At 37.8% G+C, this 21,992-nt stretch overlaps 1 protein-coding gene and 1 long non-coding RNA gene across 2 annotated transcripts in view; both read left to right on the top strand.

The window, feature by feature from the left end:
• The window catches only part of LOC149074149 (uncharacterized), a 258,560-nt gene extending 248,425 nt beyond the window's left edge, over positions 1-10,135 (top strand). The window contains exon 3 of the long non-coding RNA XR_016194396.1: positions 10,046-10,135. This is a non-coding gene — a long non-coding RNA (uncharacterized LOC149074149). The remainder of the gene's footprint in view (positions 1-10,045) is intronic.
• Positions 10,136-10,562: 427 nt separating this feature from the next.
• On the top strand, positions 10,563-21,009 carry mAChR-B (muscarinic acetylcholine receptor). The gene is made up of 2 exons (XM_089246494.1): positions 10,563-10,981; positions 11,310-21,009. The coding sequence occupies exons 1-2, from the start codon at positions 10,578-10,580 to the stop codon at positions 12,823-12,825; spliced, it is 1,920 nt and encodes a 639-aa protein (XP_089102620.1). The 5' UTR covers positions 10,563-10,577; the 3' UTR covers positions 12,826-21,009.
• Positions 21,010-21,992: the final 983 nt, after the last annotated feature.

Here is a 21,992-nt window from a genome sequence, read left to right as displayed (position 1 = left end):
GCTATCTGCAGCCACGGGTACCACAGTTTCAAGGCAAACCGTGTACAGACGTTTGGGAGACATTGGTCTATATGCTCGCAGGCCTGTCAGATGTGTTCCGCTCACGGCAACTCACTGTCGGCAGCAATTAGCCTGGAGTAGAGAACATGCAATGTGGACATCGTCACAGTGGGCTTGTGTGAGGTTTTCCGACGAGTCCAGGTTTAGCTTGCAGTCTGATTCACGTCGGACTTTCATATGGAGAACGCCAGGTACCCGTTACCACCAAGGCAACATTGAACGACACCGTTACGGTGGTGCAGCATTGCTCGTTTGGGGTGGAATTATACTGGGTTCCAGAACAGATCTGCATGTTCAAACCGGAACCATGAAAGCCCAAATTTATCGGGACATCATTCTGGAACAACATGTACGTTTGTTTAGGGGTGCCATGGGCGCAGAATTTGTGTTTATGGATGACAACGCCCGTCCTCACCGAGCAAACATCGTAAACGAATGCCTTGAATCTGAGGATATAACCCGTATGGAATGGCCAGCATTCTCACCTGACTTGAATCCGATAGAGCATGTGTGGGACATGCTTGGCCGACGAGTTGCAGCCCGTCAACCACCTCCCACATGTGTATCGGAACTTCGGAGAGCATTGCTTGCTGAGTGGCGTGATCTTCCCCAAGATGAGATCGATAATTTGATACTCAGCATGCCTAGGCGTTGTACGGACTGTATTTCATCGCATGGGAGACATACAATGTATTAACCATCATACCAACCATGTAATAGTAAGTTTTTGTAAAGGAGATATTTTTTACAATTGCTCCAGGGAGCAAAAATCGTAGTTTTTATGAATGGTATCATACATACACCATCGTTTTTGTTCTTTATCTTTTGTTTAAAAAATGGGCTTTAAGAATAAGTAACGTTTGTTTTGTTTCTGAACCTTTATTTGCCGGAGCTGGCATTATCCTTAATTTATGCATATGAGTCTATATAAACAATTTAGTCACGGATTGTAGGAGCAGTCAAAAATGTGTTAAAAATCATATCGTTCCCCTGCGGTTCGCGGGCTTCACGTTGGGATTTCACGGGTCTAAGTGCTAACCCTTTTGGCTGTTTTCTTAAAAAGTTCGTTTTAAAATTTTGATTTAAACTTCTCTTACGTCATTTTACAAAAGTTTGACAATAAAACTGAAAGAAAGTTTGCTTTGTTTAAGATAAGCCAGATACGATAGACATGTTTTGTTTTACCCCCAACACATCTTTAGCTTGTTTCACAAACTTGCTTTTTTTGTCGATTATTCTTTTCAGAGAATACTTCTTTCTTTTCTCCAACGAGACACATTTAGGCGAGGATTTTCCTGTCATTTCCAGTGACAACTTATAGACATAAAAGAAAAACAAGACCAGAGTTAAACATTGTGCTTTTCCACATCTAGTGATCTCAAACAACAAGAACAACAACAAAAAAATGAATCTCTAGCACTTTTTCCCCCGTCTAGTTTTTTTTTTTTTTTTTCTTCCACTTGCTTTTTAGTTCTATCCTTTCAATTCCATCTTGGAAATAATACAACAGCATTGGTGCAACGCTATCCCCAGGGCCACCGGCAGGGCATGAGGAGACGAGGAAGCCGCCTACGGCACCATGTTTACAGGGGGAAGCGGTTTTTTTTTCGTGGCATATTTGTTATGACGGTGTTTTCAGTTTCGCAGATTTTTACACATCAAAATCATTTGGGGGGGGGAGTATGAGTGGATAAGTAAGCGCAAATAAATACAATACTTTAGAAATGCTATTCAATGAGCAATTCATTCCAATACACCTCCTTTCCTGCATTTCCAAAAAGTGCCACTGGTCTCTACAGATATTTTAGACTATAGTTACCCAAACTTTCTATTTCCCATCGCCCCCTTTTCTTTAGGAATTCTTTTCTCTCATCGCCCCCCCCCCCCAATGCAGGCAAACCCATAGGATCCTTGGCCCCATACTTTTTTCACTTTTTATCGACAAACTCGATCAGGGTATCGATGGAATTACTAGCAAATTCGCAGATGATGTGAAGCCAATGGGGGTAATCGGGAATGAAAGCGATAGGGAGTTGCTCCAGACCAACTTAAACAAGATTGCAGCATGGGCAAATGAATGGGGCATGACGTTTAGCGTAGATAAGTGCATGGTCGCTCATTTTGGTTCGAACAACCCATGGTTATTTTACGAGTTGAATGGTGTCACTATCCCGGATGCAACTAGAGTCACCGATTTGGGAATTCTCATTGACGAGCGACTTAGGTTTTCTGAAGATTGTTCAGCGGTGGTCAAAAAAGCGAATAGAATGCTTGGTCTCATTTTCAAAAAGGTCTCTTCGCGTTCTCCTAAAGCCATTCTTCCGCTTTTTCGAGGCTTAGCTCGTCCTGGACTGGAGTATGCTGTAAGGTTTTGGAGACCATACCTACAGAGGGACATAGACTTGATTGAAGGGGTGCAGAGAAGAGCTACGCGTGTCCTTATTGGCACACAGGGCTTGAGTTATGAAGAGAGACTTCATTTTTTGAATATGTTTACATTGGATGAACGCAGGTGTCGAGGAGATATGATCGAAGTGTTCAAAATTTTCAATGGGATGGATAGGATGGACCATGAACTTTTAGTACACCGGCAATCAACTGCTTTTACAAGGGGACACCAGTATCGATTGGTGAGGGACAATGCAAGGTTATGGTGTCGCAGGGAATTTTTCTCTAATAGGGTTGTTAATAAATGGAATAGCTTACCCTCGGAGGTAGTAAATTGTAACACAATTGACACGTTTAAAAAGAAATACGATAAACATGTTGGGGTAAATCGAGAAGCTATCCATTCTTAGAATAAGACAACCATAAGTATTCTTTATGGGCATTGTATAATATTTTATCATGTGTATATATTGTTTATAATTTGTGTTAATTGCATTTTTAATGGGGTTGCTGTATTTTTGAAACATATGACATCCATATTTTTATGGGCATCTTTTTATCAGCCACCTCGTTGGGCATTTTGCCTGTTGTGGCGTTGTATTTGTATTTGTATTTGTATTATACCTGAAGCTTCAATCGCCCCCCCCCCCTGAACCATTCCATCACGCACCAGGGGGCGATATTGCCCAGTTTGGCAGTTTCAGACTATATATTTCCTAGTTGCATCCATCCTTCGGGAAGGTTTGAAATCGTATAAGTGATGGGCACTGCGGTGATCTGGTTCTCCAGGTTCAGGTCTGTGCAGAAGCTGGTTTCTGAAAAATTAGATTTCATATTCTTCTTTGTGAAGGATCTTTTCACTCTTGTTGTGATCACCATTTTTCTAGTTGACTTTCTTTAATTCCACAGCAAGTTTGGATTCCTTGTTTACCTTCCCACAATTGCCCCTTTCAACTGACACCATATCAAAGATAAACCTATCTCTAGTGTGGTGCTGTTTCGACTCAAGGATGTTTTGACTGCTCGTTTTTCTTGTCTACCAGTGGTTCTCCAAAGTGCGCATCGCGGCTCCTGGGGGTGTCACGGTGAGCTTGCGAGTGCCATATGTGCTAGCTCATTGCTTTAAAATGGTTTTTTGCTAGACTAGACTATTATGGGTGATAACTATAACAAGGAAGCCACAGGTGAAGAAAAGTTTGAAAGCCTCCGCTGTATATACCTTTATCGGCTCTCCTTCAGTCTATAATCTGAATCGTCTGACACACACGTACTCCTCTTCGTGCAAAAAAGGTGCCATAAAATGAGTTAGCTTCGCTCCATTTTTCTGCAGCATTTTTTACGATGCTTTAAAAATAATATATTTTTCTTGTTTTGACTACGACTATTGTAATTTGATAGCCCAAAATATCGCCAGAAGCGTCGACGCTATCTTACTTTGTCTCCGACAAAGAAAACCTTGAATTTTTGGGTTATTTATTGCCTGTGTTTTCTATGGGATTAGACCAGTGTTTCGGAAAGTGTGCGCCGTGACTCCTAGGGTAGTCATCGAGGAGAGCTGTTGGCATTAATGATAGCCCATTTAGTGCTTTGAAGAGTGGTTCTTATTAGCTAAACGCGTTGTAAACACAAGGGAGCCACGGGTGACAAAAGTTTCAGAACCACTGCTCTAAATCATCGGTGTGATCCGCCCTTCCTCCAGGCGGTCACGACACACACTTTGGGAACCACTGTATTAGGGTAGTAGACTGAGGGGGTAAGTCAGCCACCTCGTTGGGCAATTTGCCTGTTGTGGCGTGGTATTTGTATTTGTACTTATCATGGGTGGATGGCAGGTGCGGTCGCACCGAGCAACTAGGTTTGGCCCCCCCGCAATTATTGTAATTGAGATGAAAAAATATTCATAATGTATATATCAAACATATTTTCAATTCCGGGATTTTTTCTCTCATTAACTCTGCATTTTCATCCATTCTGGGATTTTTCTTTAATTAATTCTAAATTTTCATCAATTTCGGGATTTTTTGTCTCATTAATTATGGGGGTTTTCTCTCTCATTAATTCTGGAATTTTTCTCTCATTAATTAGATATAAAATCGGGGCTGAGGAGCCCGGTTTATTTTCGCACCGGGCCCCACGCCTGACAAGCGCGGCCCTGAACGGACACCTCCTATTAACGGACACTTTTCTGACCCCCGGTCCCAGGGAATGAGGCTTTAATGTATTTCACTCCCTATTAGCGGACACTCTCGATAGCGGACAGTAAAATCAGGGACAGGCTCTCTAATGTTTTTTTCCAATTCACTGAAGAAATAACTTTGTTAAAAGACGACTTTCAACCAAAAAAATATTGACCGATATGATATGACAAATCAATTCATTACCTAATTAACTGAAAATAATTATAGTCCAAGATGGTGAATTGGAATGGTCATGTTAGTTTTATTTGCACATGTTGATACGTGCGAAGAAAGCCAATATTGCAAGACTGATAATGGCTTCTCATAATGGCTTTTTTTAGCTTCTTCGCAAATTTTAATTTAATTTTTGTTGCAAAATATGTACAGTGCATCATGTCCGTTAAAAATTATCAATTGGTTTAATGAAGAGAAGAAAGGTTACACGTTTTTCCATATTTATCAAACTTTCTAACTTTATCTGGGTAATATGCAAAATCGCTGGTAAAAGCGGTAGTGGAATTTGATAAAACTTTCTTTACTCGAGACGATTGATTATCAAGCAAAACGAACGGTGTATCACTTTTACCCACATACGTTTTAAAATGTATTGGGGAACCAATTGCGAGATCGAAGAGAAACGTCGCGTCGTATAAATGTGAAAGTCGTATAAACGAGATTCCACTGTATGTATATATATATATAGTACCTCCCTATTAGCGAACAAAATTTTTAGTCCCGTGCCCGTCCGTTATCGAGAGGTTCCACTGTTATAAAACTTATCGACAACATTTTTAAAAAGTTAAAACGCAAAAAGCTGTTGTTCGTGACACTTTCTACACTTTCTCATTTTGGTTTCGATGTTTCTTTCATACCCAGCAAGAATTTCTCATTGGGACCCCATAAAGATCTCGTACCGGTGGGCAAACAATGGGATATTTATTTTATTCCGTGTGCTCAATGATTTTACGGATACGTAGGGAAAACAAAAGGTCATTGGAAATACGATGAAAAGAACATATCCGATATGTTAAGAAAATCTATCTCGTCTCATTGCTCGAAAAGTCTAGCTTCAATTCCTCTGAAGCTAGGATCATTCAAAAAGTAAAATCGCCAGCATATTTAGACTTCTACGATAGAAGTTTCATCGAAACATACGTCAAACATTTATTTAACGATTGGAAATCAACACCACCAACAACAATTGATTTCCTAGTACCAAGATATGTTACAATACGTCACCAATTCATAAAGCAATCAGAATTTACACATAGAAAAGAAACATAATCAACTAATCGTTCTTTGTGTTTTTTGAATCTTATGTGACGTCCGTCGTGATAGCCGGACTTTTGGTCCTTTCTATCCGAGACCAATTTATTATCTTTTGAGAACAGAACCTATGGTGATATAGATGGCTTTTTTTCTCAGCCAGAGATATCAAGGAAACAGTTATTTTTCCGGATATTATGCTGAGGTGAGCTTGGAAAGAAAAGTCATCACGTCTCCGCCGGGACTCGAACCCAGGTCCTCTTGCATACCGGGCAAGCATGCTGGGCCTGGGTTCGAGTCCCGGCGGAGACGTGATGACTTTTCTTTCCAAGCTCACCTCAGCATAATATCCGGAAAAATAACTGTTTCCTTGAGAACCTATGGTGTTCCGAAACGATCGTAAGGGGATCAGGTTTTACATTATCATTTAAATTTTAATTTGTCGAAAAACCTTTCTGTTCACACACACACAGAGAGACGCTTTTATTCATTTGGTGCAAAGTATTTACTGTTTTTGTGTAGTTCATTCAATTCATTTGTTCAAACTTCTTCCAGGGATACCTTATGTCATTTAAAACTAATCAGTTTCAGAAACCATTTGCTGAATATTTAGCTAAGAAGCTTGGTGCTAACCTTAGTTCTCAAAAACAAAGAACTGCTACACTACCTACTAATAATTGTCCAAAAACGTGCATATATCCACAGTGGGTAGTTTTGACTAGTGACGGTCCTAAAATTTCCGAGGCCCCTGCAGTCTTTATGAGACCCCTAAAATATCGATTGGCAAAAGGTACTTTTGTGCCTCTCGCGCGTTTGTTGAAGTAGTCACCTGTACTTGCTGTGATCTTTCCACACGGTTGTTTTCGTATTCCGTGTACCGTGGCGCAAAAACTCAGCTTTCATGAAGTGGTGCAAAGCGTTTTATATGTAATGATTGCTTTGGCCTGTTTAGAGTCTTGATCTTGGTATTGGAGTCGAATTCGAACGGGAATTCATGTCCAGACCAACATGCCTAAATTCGAAAACTCAAATTACAGCAGCTTTGCGAGAATAATAAAGAAACATTCGAGTTGCTGACCTCGGACATGTTTGTCTGGACCTCAGTGCTTGTTTCATTTCGTTCCATATCTGCTCGACTGGTTTCTCCAAGACTCTAATCGATTTAAAACAAAGCTTTCGTATCACTATATAACATTTCTCTGCCATGATGTATTGTACTCCTGGAATAAACAATCATCAGTTTCGTAGTACTACCACAATGAATGAATGGCGTGACTGTCCAGTATGTCCATGTAGGTATTGACAAAGGTGTCATCCTCAAAAAATTAACGAAAAAAATTAAGTACATATCATCTGACCCAGAAACACATAAAAACAAAAAAATACAGGCGGAATGCAATTAATAACCCCTTCGCTTACAAGCAATTGACAAGAAATTCGGGTGATCTCTGTTTGACGAATCATTGATAAATATGGTAACCTTTTCCTATCCTAACCGCATGTTAGATAAAAGAAGGGATAGAAGTGTGTAAGTTTGTAGTGTAAGAAGTGTGTAAGAAAAAACAAATGAAAGGAAAACAATATAATAGATAAGTATAAAAGAGAGGCATAATTTCCTATATTATACTATACTCTCACTCTTATAATACTCACAGGTAAGAAAGTAGGTACGAAGTATATAACTCTTTTTACCCTCACCTACGTGTTCTCTTCCGCTCTTACATGTAATGTATATAGTAGAAGAATACATCACGGAGGTGAAAAGAACTACTTTTTTCACAGGGATAAAACAACGAGGACAGAGGAAACAAAACAGAGGGAACTTGTTTGAATTTATTAAACTGACGTTTGGGCGTAATATTTCGTCCTTGATCGTAAAGTGGTTAAAGCCGCAAAATGTTATTAAAAATTATAATAGTTGGCCACTCATCGCCTCTCGTGCTTCTTGGCGATATCTGTAAAAACTTCTTTTCAGTTCCTTCCTCCCCCCCCCCCCAACTTCTATATAAATCAGTTATTTCTCTTTTTATTTGCATGTGTTGTTGGAATGACGCCACTCAAGGGTTGCGGGATTTTCAAATACATTCTTGGCCTCTATTGGCGTTCAAGATAGTGATATTCACTTTGGTTTTGAGTGACCCATAATGTGATTGGCCGGATTTTTTTCATATTTCTGCGCATATTTAAATGAGTAGAATCAGTGGTATTTTTTTCAAAACTTTTTAAAGACGTCACCTTGGGACCCTTTCCTTGCAAGTACATGGTAGTACGAACAAGTGACGGTCCGAGACCGAAGCAAAAACGGCCAAACTGCTCACTGCTGATATACGTAGGCAGAAAAAAAAAACATTTTTCCGTAGCTAAGGGAGATTTTCATGTCTATGTAATAAATAAAAAGTATTTCTTCTTGTATTAAATGCTGAAATAAACAATAAGGTGCTAAATGGTGAAAACACAAACGGTCAAATTCCATCTTCTGTTTCGTGGAACCGCTGCTTCATGTGTAAACGTTTTGATCACCAATACATTATTAATGTGGCAGCGTTTCAAAGAGCACACAAGAAGTTTCTGGAAAATAAAACGAAATATATATATATTTTTTCTCCCTATCTTTACTACGGCTTTTATTTTATTCAGTGAATCGGGACTTTGATTTCATTTTACAATTTTATTCTTTTATTCTCTATAGAATAAAGTTCTTGCTCGATTTTTTTTTTTTTTTTTTTTGTCTCAATCTTCTGGAAAAACTCTGGCCTCAGCAGTAACATCTGGCACCTTGTCCACGTCCCTTGAGGGACAAAAGAAATAATAATAATAAAACCCAACGAAGTAGACCCCTATGTGAATCATTTTATCGCTATCGTACTAATAGAAAATGGACGGCGTCTTTTTCCTTGAGATCTGAATCAGCAGAGCGCAGAGAAGAATCATCTCCCCAAGAAGTCACGACAAAAAAGTTCTCTCCCGATTCTTTTCGAAACTGTTGAAAAGAAGCTCAAGTGAATAGCATAAATCTTAAACTACTCGTGCCTTCTGTTTCCAGCACTGGATTTTATAATAAGATCTCAAACACACCAATGGTATTTGAAGGGGCTTTTTCCTAGTTTGCTTCAACATGTTTATATATGGCCAACTATTACAATTTTTTTTTAAATGTCCTAAAAATTTTTACAATAGATCCTAAATTTCTCAGTGATACTTATTCTTTTTTTCCCCCCGTTGCTGAGATACTCGGCATAAACACGCAAAAATAAAAGACAGATACCTCTTATCTTTCTTATTTTTTCTGTGTTTTCACCATGCTGACGAGATACGTATTTTTCTACTTTTTTTTGTCCTTTTTTACCCAATCTATCGTTTTTTTTTTGAGATATTTTTCCGCCTGACATTTCCAGGATTTTGTTGTCTTTGTCGTGAATTCAGCAAATAATGGACTTCGTGACTGGAGACCATTTCATGTGAAATGCGCAGAAATTCGGTCCAAAGCACGACATAATCTCTCTTCCATGTGAAGCGTTTTATAAATATATTTATTTTCCGGTGTTACATCCTTTTTTTTCCAGTTTTTATATTTTATTTTTTTATATATTTGGTATCGAGATAAGATAGAAACTATCTCTCTCTCTCAATGCTATCTAGTTGAACTTTCATAAATATGAAAAGTAGAGACCCATAGCATTTCTTGTTCTATAACAAAAATGTTAATCACTGGCTTACGAATAATTTTACAGATGATTACATTTTTATTTGGTGTGGTTATGTCGCTAATCTAAATTTACCACTTGGTATTTTCTTTATTTTAAGGGTGACGTGTATAGCGTTAAATGACAACCATATTTAAGGAAGCATATCATTTCAATATTTTAAGTTGCTTAGAGACATATCAGGGCTTTCTGCCTATGATCGTGAATTTCCAATTGCATAAAGTTTAAATATAATGAGAAATCGAGATAGAATTATATGATTTAATGTTAATGAGTGGATACTGGTTTTGGTGGCTGTAAAAAAAGGCAATTTGTATAGTTATATCATTACTAACTATACTTAGTGTGAGAATTATTTTAATGAATCATTATATTTTTTATATAAAGTAATCATCTGATACAAATGAATCTCTAATACTCTGTACCATATTTTTTTTTTTTGTTTTCCAGATTTCACAGCAAGTCGTCTGAAAACAGAAATGTATTGTTCTAGATTCATCTAGAAGAATTCTGATTTCGACGTTCAGTGGAGTTTCAGAATTGAAACAAATAGGTTGACTCATAGAACTTTCGAACTCTCATCCTCCAATAAAAATTCGCAATGAATCAATTTCAGGTAATGGTTGATGACTCAAGTACGAAACGGTTGCCGTCGAATGAAAGCGGTGTGACATTGGCAACTAATGTCCAATGTTTGCAGCAGTTCCTTGCTAATATGACTCTAAACGAATCTTTGATATGTCCTTCTCAATCCAGTAATTCTCAAGTCGATTCCACGACCTCGATACATGGTTCGGAATTCCCATTCTCGTTGGCCATGAGTATCTTCATCGGTGTAATGATTGGCTTATGTATCGTTCTAACTGTTAGTGGAAACATTCTTGTCCTCACTGCTTTTGCGGTCGAAAGAAGTATTAGACAACCCAGCAATTACTTTATTGGCTCTCTGGCAGTATCTGATCTTTGTATTGGCGTGGTTTCGATGCCATTCTATGCGGTGTACATCATCATGGGCCGATGGGAACTGGGACCGATAACCTGCGACCTGTGGTTAGCCACGGACCACACCGTATGCCTGGTGTCGATATATACGGTACTTTTGATAACTATAGATCGGTTCTGCTCGGTGAAGATCGCTGCCCGCTACAGAAACTGGAGGACGAAGACAAAAGTAATGTGGATGATATCCGTAACTTGGATAGTGCCATTCCTCGTTTTTTTCATCAGTATCATGGGCTGGGAACATTTCATCGGCTATCGAGACCTTGCAGATGGTGAGTGTGCTGTACAATTCCTCAAGGACCCAGTTTTCAACACATCTTTAATCATTGGCTACTTCTACTGCACTTTGATTGTACTCTTCTGGCTGTACTCAGGCATATACAGGTAAAAAAGCTTTCCAGCTCCCGTAAAAAAAAATTTCCCTGTGTAAAAATAAAATGTTTAAATGAAAAATAATTCAAAAAAATTCATTTCACATGGTTCAATGAGTAACGACATACATTATTTTCAAGCATATAAATGTTCTCCCAAACGTAAATTTCTAAAATAAACTTTAATAGTGCACCTCTACAGTAAATGAAACTTTGTATCATGTTTTGTAAGTTTCTAAGCCCATGCGTATCTGCATGCATCCTCAACTGGCAAACTTAATTGCTGTATATATTTTGAATATAATTAATTAATGATCACTTTCTCGTTGATTTCTTAACAGAACCGCCAGCCAAATGCAGAAAAGGTCCGAAGCAAAACAGAGGAAATTACAATCACTGGTTGCACTGGGTAGACCTCAAGGAGAATGCAAAGCTGCTATAGCCATATCCACAACACAAAGCACGTTACTCACTCAAGAGAAACCCAAAGCGGGTCTCAGTGCTCTCGGACCAGCGGGCCTAGGCTTTGGAGCCGCCATGGGAGGAATTGCAGGAGCAGTAGTTGGTGCTGTGGCAGCAGCAACCACTGGAGATCAAGCTTTGGGCAGCGGTGAATCGAATTCAAGCCAGAAGACATCATCAAATAGAACTGGAACTGGGGGAAATACTGAGACGACGAGCTTCTCTGACCAAAAGCAAGACAGCAATTCTGATGAACAAGATAGATCCAGCAGCCCCATTTTTGAATCTGATGATGATGAAATCGTTAACCCGGATGAAATTTCTGAAAGTCGACCTAAACCAATAGAAAAGAAAAAGAAGACAAAATCTTCTAAAAGGGGAAAACAATCAAATCATCTTGGAGGTATGCGAAAAGTATCCCCATCAGCTGGGATACAAATTCCCATACCACGCCTTGAACCACCATCACCTATAGTCACTAGTCCATCTCAATCTTCGATAAAACATTTGCAGTTGGCTCTTCCTAAGCCAAGTCTCTTGGGCACAGACAGCTCAACGAGACTTTCACCTTCTACAACGGTCACCGTAGCGATCTCAGAACCCCCGGAAAGCCAGGGAAATGTTACCCTTGAAGGTGGGCCACCTATTATGGCCGGCGATCCCTGTACTTCTAAAAGTCTACAAGATGATAAAATGGAAAATATGTCAAGACCACGCGACCTCAATTTAATCGCTTCCACTTGTTACAAAAATGAAAGCACAGCTGAAACCCCTGCTAGCGGAATAACTACAATGCCTCCTCTAGCTACACCAGATGAGCTATGCACTCCAAGTAGCGACAGAATCCCTGAAAGGTCTACCGAGATTACCTCACCCATATTTGTAGAGGTACATCCGCCCAAAATTCCAGAGAAGAAAACTATTGTCGTAGAGGCTACAACTTCAGAGAAACCTGTAACAAGAATCGCAATGCCGGAGGAGCTGTTGTCTGTTCCAGAATCTAGTGCACAAGGTGCTGGAACTTCAATCATAGGTGACAAAGACAAAAAGAATTTTGTCTCATCTCTAAGCAAGAAGATCAAAGTTAGCAGCAGAAAAAAGAAGAGAGACCGCCGTCGGAAATCCAAGTCCGAGAATCGGGCTCGGAAAGCCTTGAGGACAATCTCTTTCATTCTTGGAGCATTCGTTATTTGCTGGACCCCTTACCACATATGCGCTCTGGTTGCTGGTTTCTGTCAAGACTCTACTGGATGCGTCAATCATCATCTGTTCTACTTCACGTATTTTCTCTGCTATGCCAACAGTCCAATCAATCCTTTCTGTTATGCTATGGCCAATCAACAGTTCAAAAAGACTTTCACTCGAATACTAAAAGGAGATTTTCATAAAACTTAAACAGTCAATGTTTATCACTGACGACAATTTGTGTTGTCATCTGTCCACTTCAACTCGGTCTTCGGCCACGATGTTTGCTTGCGACCAAGCCACTTTGTAGCAAAATAATCGTGGTAAAGCTAGCTCAAGGTGAACGTCTATTCAAAATTTGCTTAAGCTGTGAATTCAGAAACCGGAGCTTTCTTTTTTGCTTGCTATTCCAACTGAATAAACTAAAGCCTGCTTTATGTTGTCGGATCAAAAACACGACGCTAAAAAAGCAAATGTATTTGTGACTATCCTTTGCGTCTAGTTCCCTGCGACAGAAAACCTGAAACTTTTGTGTTTCTCTTGCTCTGCAAAAATCCGAGTAAAGTGACCAGTTTGGTGCTTAGATGTCAATGGAAGTAGTGATTTTTGGCTGATGTTAATTGCGTGGAGATTATACTGTGTACGTGGTCCGATTGCACTGTTAAGGATTTTGAATTTTTCAAACATTTTGTAATATGTATCTAGAGCAAATTTCATGCATTTCAGTTCATAAATTTGTGAATAACTAGTGATTTTTACTGCTTTTCTTTATTTTTCATGTTCTTGGCATAAATGTTTCCCGTACGATGAATATAAAAGGACTTTATACACAAACGTTAAAAGCCAAAACTATATGACAATATATGCCAATGATTCGAAATTCGACGTTTTGTATATGTATAGTACGTATGCTCTGTACGTTTATTTGTCACCTCGTGATAAGAATGGTTATAAAAATGATTCTCCGGTGGCAGCAGAAACAGCTCCACCGTTTCACTGCGACTAGTGGCATTTAGCAATCAAATGTAATTCAAATGTTGACATTGTTGTTGCTGTGATTTAATATGATTTTTTAACAAATAAAAAACTGTAAATGTTACAAGCCCAAATCTTGTGCTTCCAACAACAAAATGCAGACTTGAAATGTGCTTTCCAACCCCTCTAACCTCTATATAACACACTCCTCATTTCGACATCCTTGTATATCAATCACCGTGTATATATTATATCCATAACTGATCTGAATAATTATCCATAATTCCATTAAAAAAAACCCTTTGCTGTTGATGTACCGTTGCATGGAAATGCGGATAGAACACTTCGACGCGTATCCGCCTCTTGTGAACTCGATTCCACTATGGACGTGATGTGACTATAAATAGATAACACTAAAAAATAAATAAGAAAACAGAGCTCAAAAACTAAGAGGGTAAGAGAAACTTGAAGAATGGAACTTCATATATGAAATGTGATATACGTAACCATGATTCTGGTTGAATGTTAAAAAAAAACTAACAATGATAATGTAAGGGTATGAAAACAATTATTGTTACAAGAAAATCATTTTGCATGCGACTGCTGTGGTAAATGTAGCATAATCTTGTTTAGTGATAAAATGTGATATTTTTTGGTCAAAATTTAAAAATATTATATACATATATAGCAGCTTTATATATTAGGTGGTTATGATACATTGTTCGAATATTACTGTAATGTTTTCCTGTATAAAGCATGCGTTAGTGAATGTAATAACATGGAACGGAAAAAAATGTGTGGATGAATACTATTTATCTCGTTTGAAGTAAAGAGAGAAAATATATATATATATATTTAAAATTACATAATTATCAATATTGAACTTACCCAAACTGTTAATATAAATACCGTCATTATTCAAGCTGCAACGGCCTTTCCGCTAAATCACGATAAAATTTTTCATTTGGCAAATAAATGGAAGATGGAATCCGCTAAATAACGTGTGTTCATTCCCCAATGTCACTAAACAATTCATTGATTTGGCAAATATTTTCTCCCACTTGGCTACAAATTCTTTTTTGTCTGATTAATCAAAATCCTATAACGAATAAGAATCCAACAGGAACTCTTATTATACAGGGATATATTAACCGTTATTAAAAAAAACGTAAAATCATGAACATATCAATGAATAGAAATTTTCATACTTGACATGACTTGAATGTAATTCAATCTAGTTCACGCGTGTTATTTTGATGAACCAATTTTTTAATTATCCTATAGTATTAGAGTGACTGGGAATATAATTTGATAGGCTTTTTATAATCCTTATAATCAGTCAAACGACTTGCACTCCACTTGAAATCACAATTTTGTGAATTCTCAAAGTTACTTTACTGTAGTAGACGTAGCTATGCATGAGTCTGACTAAGCATTAAAGTTCTAGAACTCTAATAAAAGACGGAACTAGTGTTTCGTTGGGAAGACCTTATCCATTGGGTATAAGATCCTGTTACGGTAATTTTAAATAAATTATGTTTTCCGTGGAAAAAATTTGAATACCCTCATGCAGGAGCTTGCAATCGATCATGGCGTACTACTTTACCGCACAACAACTCTGGTCATATCCTCTTACGCCAATTTACTACCAATCGAGTCGGGTCGGATACGAAGACGCCATCTATCAGTCCGTTTAGGGAAAGAACTTGTTATGTATGTTATATATTTCCAGAGACGAACCCACGAACCTGACGGCAACTTTCGTGGTGGTAGGCGAGCATCTTACCACTGCACCTCTCGGGCGATCACGGCGTACTATGGCTATCATCCAGAAATTGTGTTTCGTTGCTGTATGCCGATCGATAGATGCAAAGAAAACTCATCAAAAATAATGGTGACCTCTCCCTTCCCAATAAGCAAAAATGAAATGTGTAATATGCTTCTTGTCTGTGAAATCACAAATAAATGATAGAACCTGAACGAATATTTTTGTCTCTCCGGTGTATGTTGTTTCTTTACGTTTTGCAACAAGCTGAGATATGAGGAAGTCATATTCCGACTGTGTCTTTTTCATTGCCGCTGTGGTGATCGAGTAGTCATAGTGATGAAATCGCATCGCAAGAACCTGGGTTTGAGCCCCACCGTCACAACAGTGGTGGTCGGCTGAAATTGGTTTTCTGTGGTTGTCAACTTCGAGGCACGAATGCGAGCCGATCTTCCAGTTAAAAAGTCTCGCCACAGAGAACGACAGGACTGCAGTAATACAATTATCCAACCACTTCACTTCACTCATAGTTTGAAAAATTGATGGGAGAGCACTATAACTAGCATTACTCAGAAACAAACTTCACGTTAGGTTCACAACATATACGCACATATTTTCCAGCATGGCCCAGGTGTTCTTCGACCACCTTCTTGTATCTCTTCATTGAGACAGAGCGGCGGGTCAAGATCTTATTAAGAGAGGGGGGATCTTTTTCATTCGATTTGATTCGGTAGCTTAATTACACACTTGCTACCAAAGTAGAGATGATTCTAAATCAAATAATCTTGCCTTATAATATTTCTCTACAGTAAAACAAAGGAAAGCAATCAAACTGTATATATATATAACCATGATAATATTGTCTTCGTCAACAGCCAATCAATATCAGTCCCAGCACGATAGCTTTACTGAACCCATCTTATCCATAATTGAGAGCGGCAATCCCAGTATGGATGCAACCACTGGAGTTGAAGAAATGTTCTGATAGTATATTCAAACTAAGCACAGGACGGTCCTTTGGTATGCACAGTACTATCTTGACGGGCTTCGTCTGAACATTGTTAAATTTGGGGGGTGGTTTGAGCTGTTGGTTCATGGTTCTGCCTTATATTCTGATGGTGTCCTTTGGTCGTTGGCACTTGGATTGTGTAACCCTGTGATGGAGGTAATCTTCCCGCACATTCTAATCCCTTTGTTGAAGCGAAGTCTACTGAGTGTAACCCTAGGAGTGTGCAGAGTTTGCGAGGCCCTCTGGATCGAAATGCTCTACTTCTTTGGTAGCTGGTAAAATGTTTAGAGTGTTTAACCGACGCATCATTGACTTATTTTCGTCATATCTTTTAACAGACGATAACGAATATTGTCTCGTTAAATCCCTTTTCCTGCAGAAAGCTTCTTACCAATCGAAAATTTGAATATATTTTCAGATTCTAGAAAACCCTTCTGGTAGCAACGAGTGTTTCCTTAAATTGCTAAATAATCGAATCGAGCAATGAATAAATGATCAACGTTTTCCATTCATGAAATAGAAAATAGAGTCGAAGATTAATTGGTCCATCAATTCCCCCTTTTGTTCTGAAGTAACTAAATCGAAAATTCTATCTAAATGACAAACGGTAAATTCTCCATTTAAAATCGCTGTCCAGGGAAGGAATCTTAAATGAAGTTTGCTGTATTCGATAATTCAAGTCGGTCTTTAGAAAATGAGTTTCTTAATGCGGATGCATTTTACTGAATTAGCTTCGTGTAATTATCTCCGATGAAAAATTGCTTTGGATATTTTCACTCTCTCACCCACGTAAAGCTATAATGATAATCATTTTTTAAAATTACGTCAAAAAAATTATGGTTTTTAGGAACTTGTGGCATTTTGAGACACTATCTTAATAATCATTTAAACATAATCTCTCCTGTTATGGGAAAACTTTTATATAAACTTTACTTCTATTAGATACCGGTGTTTGAACCCAGGCTAAATCGTTTATGAATTTTTTTTATTGGAGTGTCTTACCTTTTTTTTGATCAAATATACTGAATATCCCAATCGCTGAGTTTTATGGTCATTTATGCCGCACCGCCGTCATTTTATAGGCACGAGCGGTAAATAGACCGAGATCTACAGCATATAGCTGATACCAAAAGTCCCTTTCCTCCACGTCTCTCATCGAGAAGCTTGAGCGATGACGCGGTCTTGGGGCATCGTTATCTCACAAGTGGAAGTTTTGAGTCATCGCAAAAGTAATATCGATTTTTCATGTGTGTGGCCTGGAAAAAAAGATGTTCTGTGACGGATGAATTACGAAATAATCCAAGATCGCAAGATCAGCACTGTATGTAATAGTGTATTATATGTCTGTGCAGAAGCTATCGCGGTCTGTAGGGAGTTGTGTAGCCTCGACACGTCTTTGAACATGACAGTGTCTGGAGAGCATATTCGTTGCATGATACTTTATGAATTGCATCAGGGACATTTTCTGTCATCGTAGTGCTGCAAAACATTAATATCGTGTATGGCTATGAGATCCTTGATGTCTCCAGATGTCAAAGATATTTCGTAAAATTCCGATCTGGAGAACCACCAGTATATTTAACAAGAGTAGTTTCTTCTCTTTGTCCAGCTCAACAGGGATATTGAGCTGAAAAACGTCGTTCAGAAAGCAACTTTGAGGACAATCTACGTCAGGTGGATGAAGAATTTGCTACGCTATTTTTCTTTCTAGCACGTTCGCCGTTGACCTTCAGGAACGTAGTTATCTATCAAGAGTATGGGGAAAATAGTCCGTCCGTACCCCCGAATCGACAACACACTAGGAGTAGAGTGTGAATAAAAATATCACATCCACCTTATTTGCCGTATATGTCTTCCTCCTATAGACTTCAGTCTGTATATATCAGTTTCCTAAACTACTTAAAGAGGAAAACATACGGCGAAATATGGAGGACATCAGATGAACAGAAAAGTAGATGAGTTTCTTTCGTCGAAAACTACGGCTATTTCCAAACGTTGTATTAAAAAACAGTTTTACAGATGTCGTATCGGAGGCAACAGTTATGATGACCGGAAATTTGGTTCCAGGAATGTCTTCGGCCATTTTCCTTCCGTGAAAAAAATGTCATTATCTATGGGTTGACCCGATACAAATCTCTGTAGGGCTAAACTAATTTCGAACTAACGAAGACTGTGTGAAACTTCTTTTGGTACATTACGGGGGCCTATAACACTCGAAACTTTCATAAAATATTGCTTCAGTTTGAAAAAGTCTTTGTTTTATATCAATCTGTTTACCGTATTCATACTCACAAGGATACAACCTGTAGATTCCGACGTTAATTTTTTTCCGAATATTTTCTTTTTTTTTAGGATCAGTACCAAACAGTAAAAAGGAGAAACTCTTGATCCGATTGCAATGTTAATACTAAGCACGTAGTAAAAGCTTTCTTTAAAGTAAGGGGGCTGGAGCCATTTTCGCATTCATATTAGACTTAAAAGTTATTTGTGAAAATATCAAACTTTCTGTAAGGTCATAACGTTAAGTGTTTGGATTTTCCACAAGCACCAAGGGTCTTTTACGATGGGGAACCTTGCAAAGCATTTTAGCGAAAACTAGAAACGCAAACGCACGAGACGACAGAGAGAAAGAGAGAGATCTCTCAAAAACAATCTCCTAAAGAGCTTTGCAGTGAAGCCATTAAGAGGAATTTTCAACTGACTTTGGAAAAATAAAAGGGTTTTTTTTTTGTGAGATCGTTGCCTTGGCAACTCAAATATTTTCTTAAGGTAAAAGATTTCTCAATTTCAAGAAAATGAATTCTAAAAAAAGAATATCAAATGTTATTAAAGGAATCAACGGGTAATTTTTGCTCTTCATAAAAAAACATCTCACATAAACGCCCTGTGTTTTTTTTTTTTTTTCTGTACGGTTGTAGAGTATATCATACGAGTATTGTTCTTTTGATGAAAGGAGTTGATTCTTACTGAGCGGTTATGGAATTGCGACCACCTAATTTAATTAATACTTGATGAGTTCTCACACCTTTGATAGGGCGCCTGAATGTGTGTGTCATGACATCATTGAGTTATTAATGAGCATCGAGGTTCTACTATAGCGGTATCGTCTACATAAGACGGTGATCGTACGTATAATTTTTATGAGCCATTTTATTTGACACCTTCCGCAATAATTTGCAGTCATGCCTCTTAGAGGTGGTTATGACATTTTTCGGTTACTTTATACACGCTTACAATCCACAAGTGAGTCTACACCCAACGAAACTTTTACGGTCTAGATTAATGTTTCATCCAACTCATCGGACATCTACCAGCACGCTTTTTTCTACAAAACGCGTGAATCATTAGCACCTGTCGCTCTCACATGTGCTACATGTACTTTATGTAAACTAAAAAAAACTGCAGTCACGTGTTTATTCTTACGTTTTAATTCATTTGCAGTAGCCACGTGACCTAAGCAAGTGTAGTAGCTATCCGTTTGAGGTTTGGAGAGATGGTCACAGTTCGAAGAGTGTTCAGTATAAAACCGATAATCCCATAATGATAGAGTAAAAACCAATGCTTTGAAATGATTATCAATAAATCGCATTCGAACCGCATTGTATGTCAAACAGTAAAAATTTTGGCTTCAAACTGACTGTTATTGTTGTAGCATGTTGTACTCCTTTGTACACGCTGTTTTTCAACTGCATGGAAAACGCTTATATTGTGTGTTAAATGTGGATATTTGCATAGATGTGATTGGAACAATCAGCAATTACAATTATGTGTGCAGTGTATGGGAAAATGATATTCCTCTGAGATGTAATCAATTATATCATTGGAGAATAAACCCTATCACACATACGCATATTTCGCCAGCATCTCTCTATGCCTGTTGCTGTGAAGGGGCTCTAGCAGCATTGCACTAGATGGATCGCAAGCGAAAAATATGTTGTCATGATGTCTAATGTATTGAAAAACTATCATTCATAACCTATGTATGTCTCTGTGCCAATCGTATAACATGTACATACCATTCGTAAAAAAAAACAAACTTTTTTTCATTTAATTTTCATTACGCACTTCCATATCATCGTTTGCTGTTGAATCGCGTGATGTTGGAATGGAGATGCTGGTATGCAGTACAATATTGTCCTCGATGTACGTCAGTAATGGCTAAAAAAAATGTGTCATTGATTTCTAGTTTTTGGGCACGTTTTTGTCGGACCGCACATGTTAAAACATATTGTTCTCATTTTTGTGATTCATTTTGTTATTCAGAATTTTTTTTTATATATATAGAAGCTTTGATATATTCCTCTAAACATCATAATGTGTGATGATACGTTGTACTCCGATTTCATTAGAATAGTCGAATAGTTAAAACCATTTATGTACTGTGTTGTTTGAAAGCTTTAAGAATTTTATGGTCTTGTGTTGAAAATAATGATTATAATAATAATGTTCCTTCTGTATACGTAGCAGTGAAAAAAAAAAAAATATATATATATATACGTATGTAGCTTGTGTTTTTTGAGCACAGTCACAATTACCTTAATACCGTGCACAAGTTTGGTGACATCCTTAAATGTATATGTATCTATATACATACATATGTTCCTTGAGATCCTGAAAGTAGAACAATAAACGTTTGTTGGCTTCATTTTCTCTCTTTATTTCATTTTCATTTTTAATTGTTTTTTTTTACGAAGACGAGTTTGCTCGTGTTGAGCTAATTAGAAGAATTTCGTTTAAACTTGCATACTTTCGCAACCATAGAGTGAGGTTAGAAAAAATAATTCCACTAATCTCAGCGTTTGTTGCTTTTTCTTCAACTGATAATAACAAAATGTTTTTGTTAAGTAAATAACGCAAAAGAGATTAACCCTTTAATTGACAAGCATTGAAACATGCACAGAATTTTTTGACGCGTTATATAGAGTAAATGAAGTGTCTTGAATGTCATTATATGGAGAAAAAAATTATTGTTAATATTTGAAAAAAAAAATACGTGATGTTTCCTGTAAGAAACATTGCCAACCCATTAGCAATATAGGGAAAACGAAACTATACTGTCTTCTAGCAATATCGTCAACCCAGTAGCAGCAGTATACAAAAATGAAACAAATGTTGCCTATAAAGCAAAATAAGAAAAGAATAAACATAAATAAGAATTTAAGTTTTCTGGACTTGAAAAAATTTACTCTGAGTACTTCTAGATAATTTGAATATAATGAGTTACTGTTGCGGTGCTCGCAACAAGGTGTGTGTGTGTGTGTTGTGGCGGAAATTGTTTTCCCCCCAAACATGTAGTTATCCCAGGTACTACCACATAGCACCCGAGAGAAACACTGAAGCAATCAACGACAACTACTCAAATTAAAATACATGAATATTCAATATTAGTCTGCTGCACTTGTTATACAAGGCGATAACACTCTGAATGAACATTAACGATACTAAGAGTTTCCAGCAACATAAACGATATCAAACATTATGATTTATCATCATTCTCAAAATATGCATAAGGGAGAGAACTAAAGCTAGTATGGATGCTCCACACTTATCACTTCTTTGATCTTTTGTTTTCGGTTCATTTCTTTGGTCACGCTAATCCTTACGTTTCTCTCATGAGAACACAATTTC

The sequence above is a fragment of the Pholcus phalangioides genome, unplaced genomic scaffold (assembly GCF_987345545.1).
Source record: "Pholcus phalangioides strain wild (caught in Gottingen) unplaced genomic scaffold, Ppha-v1.0 ptg000017l_1, whole genome shotgun sequence".
In the NCBI taxonomy this organism is placed as follows: domain Eukaryota; kingdom Metazoa; phylum Arthropoda; class Arachnida; order Araneae; family Pholcidae; genus Pholcus; species Pholcus phalangioides.
The sequence above is the reverse complement of the archived record's forward strand: the minus strand, read 5'-3'. Positions and strand labels throughout refer to the sequence as shown.

What these genes read in the sequence shown, in the direction of transcription:
- mAChR-B (XM_089246494.1), top strand. Translation starts at nt 10,578, where the DNA reads ATGCCATTCTATGCGGTGTACATCATCATGGGCCGATGGGAACTGGGA. An exon ending in CTGTACTCAGGCATATACAG is followed by an intron (nt 10,982 to 11,309) that starts GTAAAAAAGCTT and finishes ATTTCTTAACAG; the next exon opens with AACCGCCAGCCAAATGCAGA.